This window comes from Hirsutella rhossiliensis (genome assembly GCF_020360975.1).
Source record: "Hirsutella rhossiliensis strain HR02 chromosome Unknown scaffold00023, whole genome shotgun sequence".
Lineage (NCBI taxonomy): Eukaryota > Fungi > Ascomycota > Sordariomycetes > Hypocreales > Ophiocordycipitaceae > Hirsutella > Hirsutella rhossiliensis.
This window is the reverse complement of record NW_025408689.1, coordinates 274,417-280,619: the sequence shown is the minus strand read 5'-3', so window position 1 is coordinate 280,619 and position 6,203 is coordinate 274,417. Positions and strand designations below refer to the sequence as shown.

General features: G+C 43.6%; 1 protein-coding gene across 1 annotated transcript; it reads right to left on the bottom strand.

The window, feature by feature from the left end:
- Positions 1 to 3,032: 3,032 nt before the first annotated feature.
- On the bottom strand, positions 3,033 to 4,010 carry HRG_11834 (phosphotransferase enzyme family domain-containing protein; the record flags this gene model as incomplete). Its single annotated transcript, XM_044870304.1, has 4 exons — positions 3,033 to 3,298; positions 3,344 to 3,475; positions 3,536 to 3,614; positions 3,774 to 4,010. The coding sequence occupies 4 exons, from the start codon at positions 4,008 to 4,010 to the stop codon at positions 3,033 to 3,035; spliced, it is 714 nt and encodes a 237-aa protein (XP_044714600.1).
- Between the last annotated feature and the right edge of the window lie 2,193 nt (positions 4,011 to 6,203).

The following is a 6,203-nucleotide window of genomic DNA, read 5'->3' as shown; positions in this document are numbered from 1 at the left end:
AAATAAACCGATTCGTCTTAAGAAGAACGCGTTATACTATCTTCTTTATTAATAGCTTATATACCCCGCTAAAATAACTTACTACCTTAGTCCTTTAGGAAACGCTTCTATTTCCTAATCCGAGCTAGGTAAGCTATCGCTTCCTTTAACGCTTCTTTTACTTTCCGTTCGTTTAAATTAATCTTTTACTATTAATTTATAATATAATAAACTAGAAAAAGAAGGAATATTAGTAAAAAAGAATAATAAGGAAAGAAAGAGATAAAACGAATAGGCGGACGCTATATTATACCTATTATAAGAACGGCCTATAGAGGTATATTTAGAATACCGATTAAAACGCTCGCCGACTTTATAAGTTAGGCCTAACCGAAAATAATAGGAGCAAGGTATAATTTTAATACTATAGATCTCGGTCTAAGATACTAGCTCCGATCGTTAATGCGATTTATCGGAATTACGAGAATAGGATTTTTAAATATAACTAGATATACTATTAGTAGTATATCCTAAAAGAATAAAAGAATAAGGAACGATATACTTACGCACGACGCGATAAGGGTATATTTATATACGGCGGCTAAGGTAGTAAGTCTTAAGGGCAAGACTAAAAGGAGGGGAGGCATCCTATTATAACTACGGTCTATTAAACCGCGGGGACTAGTATATATTATAAGGATATATAATATAGGGAGCAAGGAATATTAGATAGACCGATAGGCTAATTAAGTTTAGAGCGACGGGTTACTCTAGCGCTCTAACGCTCTACGGCTAGATCGTAGGATCGCTCTAGCGCCCTAGCGCTCCTAGGCGACGGGATCACTAAGTGCTCTCGGCGATCTAGGGAAGCTCTCGAGATATATAAAGAAGGAACGGAACACTCCTTTAAATAGATAGCTCGATAGCTTTTAATATAGATCTTTATTACGATTCTATCTCTAATTCTAATTACCTAGTTATAGTCTATAGTCTACGACCTCCGACTTATTACTAACGTAATATACTTATTATTACTTAGACCACGCCCTATTATATCTACTAATATAAACCCCTCGATAGGTTTATCCCTTAGGAATAATACCGGTCGTTATACTCGACCTTCTACTTATCGTTATTATTACTAAATTTAACTATATACTTAAGGCCGCCGCGTTAAAAGTAATCGATAAAGGCCTAGGTTATAGTCTTACTACTAAGGGCCGCGGCACCGATCTTCTAGCGGTCGTTATATATATCTTACTAGCGGAAGAAGCTCTCTTTAGTAGAGTCCTTAATAATCGAGGCTATCTCGTAAGCTAGGAGGGCACGATACTTAGAAAGGCTTCTCTCGAGCTCTTACTATACTTAGGTTCGGCGGCGATAGACGTTATAAGCTAAAGGGTCGATTAATTGCCCGTAGTTATATTAACTATCGTTAACGCGAAAAGTCTACTTCTAGTAGGATCTCTTTATTATTGATGCGATAATCCTAACGGGGCAGTTAAGCTTCTATAAGGAAGCTTTACAAAGGCCGCTGCTTAATAAAGCTCGTTAGAGGCTACGATTATAAATAAATATAACGTATATAGGTAAGACCTACCCGTTAATCTCACGCTTGCGTGAGCTAGAGCTCTTAACGATAGCGGCGCTATGACTGCGATAGAAGCTCTAGAGGAAGTCGTAGAGCTCGTTAAAGGAGTCAAAGGTTAGCGAGGGCGGCAGAGGTAGAATTGGCAGCCCGACGAGCTCTTCGGCAGGCTCTTCGGCAGGCTCGTTGAGGATAAATCGTAGGTCCATCGCGAATAGCTTCACTTTGCAATGTAGGTGGGAAGGGCAGATTTCTCCCTTAGCGGGGCTTTACGCTACGCTTGGCGCGGCTCCCTCCTTTGCCACGTTAGTGCAGCTAAATTGGGTGGCGGGGCCTGGGCGGGCGGGGTACGCGCAGAAAAAGTGGATTGTCTGTGCAAATAGAGACTTTTGTCTGTGCAAATAGTAATACTCATTGAAATTTAGCAGATTTTCGAGCGCGTGTTAAACAGCGCGTACGTCGCCGCCAACCAGTGCCATGCCGACACCACCGAGTTGTTCGAGATCGAGCGCAAAGAGGTCTATGTCACGACCACGATGCCGTTCTAGGGGTTGATAGAGCCGAACACGTGGGCCCGGGACAAGGCGTGGTGGAAGACGTTGATATCGATTTAGAAGCGGATAGAGTCATGGGGGCAGAGGGGGAGCGGTGATAGAGAGAAGGAAGGCAGCGAGGACGAGAAAGGTGACGAAAGCGAGGGAGGGAGTGTTTCCACGGGCGAGAACGCCGAAACCGGCACGTCCGACGGCGAGAGTCCGGGTCGACGGCCGCCATAGCTTTGTATACATTAACACAGGCATTTCCTGTTTCCGAGACGAGGCCTTCTTCACCCCCAATGGCCACAGCATCAAGTGACACCTCGTGACGTTTCTCAGTCGTTGGTTCAAGATCCGTCACCGTGTTCATTACTCATCATCGGGCAACCACGTAAGAGCCTGTTGCCGGGGGATAAAAGCCCTGTCGCCCCCGTTCATGACGACGTCCAAATTCGCGTCCGTCCGCCCATGCTTAACGACGCAGGTTTTGCAACCGTACTCGTCGAAGCGGCATCCTCGGGGTCTGCGTCCAATGAGCACCGACAACTAGGAATACATCGATAAAACAACCAAATCCAGCCCCAGCAACCCGCGGCGTCGTAGAAAACATCACAAAGCGAGTGTTCGCTTATCGGGTCAAGGTCACTTGACAAGCGAGTAAGGCCGCTGCTGAGTCTCGCTGTCTGCCACCTGGAGACACCCGTCAACACAAAGTCGATGGGGTCAAAAACGGAAGTATGCCCCCAGGGAGTTGCGTCTCCTCGAGACGCGTAATCATCTAGGGACATCACACCTCGACTGTCCTGCCGTCGGGTGTTTCAGATCTTCCAAACGAGGCAAGTGGCATCAGAAGCGGGCTTAAGGCGGTCAGTTGAAGCTGTCCGTATACACGTGTATACGGCCTTAAAAACATAGATAGACATGTAGCCTCATTGGCATCTCCACATGAAGTACTCAGCGAGAATCTCAAACTCGTGCGCGAAATTCTCCATGACCTTGTCCGCCCAGCCTCCACTCCTCCACTCGTGGGACCTCTCTACAGCACAGAGAAGCTTGAAGTATTCCCAAAATTCGGGGTACCACCCAGCGTGCTCCCAATCAATCAACCCGACTATCTTGAAACTGCCAGGCGCACCCTGGACCAGAATATTTCCGAGATTAATGTCTCCGTGCGCAAAGGTGATTTCGCCCTTGTCTGGCAGCACCAGGCCAACTTCTGCATACTGGCCGTAATCGACACCTGCGGGGCCGGGCCTCTGACGGGTGGCAGCTGCAAAGACCCAGTCGTTGAATGCCTTTATGCTGTAAAAAGGGCCCTTCTCATAGTCGAGCCTAAAGTATCTGTCCTGCACTGCACCTCCATTGATGGAGCCTGCGAGTAGGATTAGCCGCCATCGTCAATGATACTCTGGAACCACGCAGGCCTCTTTACCGATCCATGGACCTGATGGACTTTGCCGCAAACGTTTCAGAGCATTCGCGATTTGTCTTAGCTGGGCAGTGACGTTTTCCTTGTCAAAGTTGGTTAGGGACGGCCAGACGGTATGAAGATTGTCTCCAGATATCAGGCTCATATAAATGAAGACGCGGTCATCGAGTTTCCGCCACCCAAAAAGCTCCGGCACAGGGACTTGGTTGTCCGGGAAGGCATGCTTAACGGCCCACATTGCCTGCGCCTCCTCTAATCTGAGCCAGTTCTGATGCCCAAATTTCACGACGAGATTGAGTGACTCGTACACAGCGATGTTGCTATACCTTTTCTCACGGACCGTGAGGACATCGTTTGGGGATGGAAGGGAGGCGTGACGCCGGAAGAAGGATGTCTCGCGAAAGTCGACTTCTGCGCGTCGAATGTCTGGCAGCGAGGAAATTTCGATGCTGAACGTATCCGCCTTGTCAGTCGACATTGCGGAGGGCGGGCGACCGCAAGAGTGTATTCATCAATGTTGGCTGGTTGGTGAAGGCTGAGACTTGTCGGGAGGAAATGCTGACGAGTATCACGTGCCTTTAGCTTGCGCAGCCAATGGCTGGGGAGATCCGAATCAGTGCACTTTTAATTACTAGGCGCCGCCGTTTCTGTATGTAGAATATCCGTAATTATGTACTGTTCATATTCCACATATGAGTAATAATGCAACGCCCAATTAAGGGGGTCAGCCGAATCAACGCATGACTGCCCCCTTTCATAGGTATCGCCTCCTTAGCAGTAGGGCGCATGAAGGAACTGAGTCAGGTACAGGGACTTCTTAATGGCCCGATTTACTAGTGAATTAGGGCCACAAGGGGTATCTGTATCTAATAAAGGACCCCTTGCGTCCCTGTAGATAGCTCGTAACATGCATCACTATTTCACCCCTTTGAGACCCCTTTTTTCTCCTTTCGTTCATGTCGCTGACTGTACTGTATTCGTACGCGCCCAAATGTATCTACATACCTACCTAATTTGGGAGGACCTCCGACTTAACCTACATTAATGCGTTTCGAGAGGTAACACTCTAATCTATTTCGTGCAATAGCTGAGCATACTCAAAGTCCTAGTCCAAGGATTCGTTCAAAGATGCCGCCGGGGGCGCCAATCATTTCCTTGCAGACAATACACAGCTGTAGGTTGATGTGACGTTGGCATACATAATCCCCACCATGGTGCAGCTGGGAAGCGCATGCAGCGCTCTTGCCATTCGCCTGTTGGTTTTTCAACGGTGTAAGTCAGAAACTAGCCTCCGTTTGGAGCTACTTGCAGGCTTGAAACTGTAGTTGCTTGCGTTTGAACTGGGCACATCACTCTAGACTTAAAAATACCCATGGGTATTTGCTTATGGGCTACCCATACCTACCCACGGGCTATTTTGGGGCCACCATAAATACTTAGTAGGTAGGTAAATTTAAAATAGGTACCTAAAAATATATATAGGTATATTCGGGCTACCTATAGGCATTACCTATTTAGTTTTATTATACTAATCGTTTATACTTATCTTAATATAAGGCACCTATAAAATATATATAGGCTATATAGCTAAAAGTAATATTAAATTAAAGGATAAGATCCTATAGATATTATTTATTCTCTACCTTAACTATCCTTTTAATATTTAAAGTCCTATCGTCGCGGTCGAATATTCTCCCTATATCTAGTTCTCTTTATAGAGGAGGCGACTATTGCCTCTATTACTATACGGCCTTTTCGCTTTTTCTTACGGCTTTAAACTTATTCTTCCTAATAAGAGTTACTTTCCTTTATCTCCTCTACTTCCCCTATCTCCTCTACTTCCTCTATCTCCTCTACTTCCTCTAACTCGTTATTACTTAGTAAAGTAATATTAATTATATCGCGATACTTATCTCTCCCTTACTAGCTTTACGTTTATATCTAGAGAGAGTCTATAAAAAGCTTTTATTAGATAATACCTATAGGCTATAGGTAAGTATAAAATCTCTTACTTTAATCTTAATCTTTTTTATATAGTATTATAGCCTCTTTATTAAGACGAATTCTACTAAAAGGATTTCTATTTCTAGGAGTATAAGATATCTTTAGAGCTATATTAAGCTTATATAGCTAATCTTTATACTCTTTTATAGGGTTAATACTATTATTAATCTTTATATCTTAAAGAAAGATACTATCCTATACATTAAATCGAGACTATAGGATCGATAGCGTAAATCTCGCCTCTAAGTTTAAGAGTTTCGTCTTAGATCGCTAGTATATATTAATCTACCGGTAAATGCTCTAAGCGCGCTTAAGCGGCACGCTACTTAGTTATATTGCTAGAAATTCTCGTGCTATAATATAAATATTCTTATACCTTTTATACTAAGATATACGGCGCTAAAAGCTATATATATCCTTAGATAGTAACCTCCCTAGCTAAGATTAGTATATTACTTATATATTAATATAAATAAATAAAAACTTACTCTTTTTAAAAAAAAGCCCTATAGACCGAAATACCTTTATTACCTTATAAACTCCCTTAATATATAATTAGTATAAATAACTACTATAAATTATTATACTATTTACCTTTATTAGACTAAGAAACTAGGTAAGCTAGTCCTTATAGGAGTTAAGAGTAATATTAGTATTAAAGGATTAT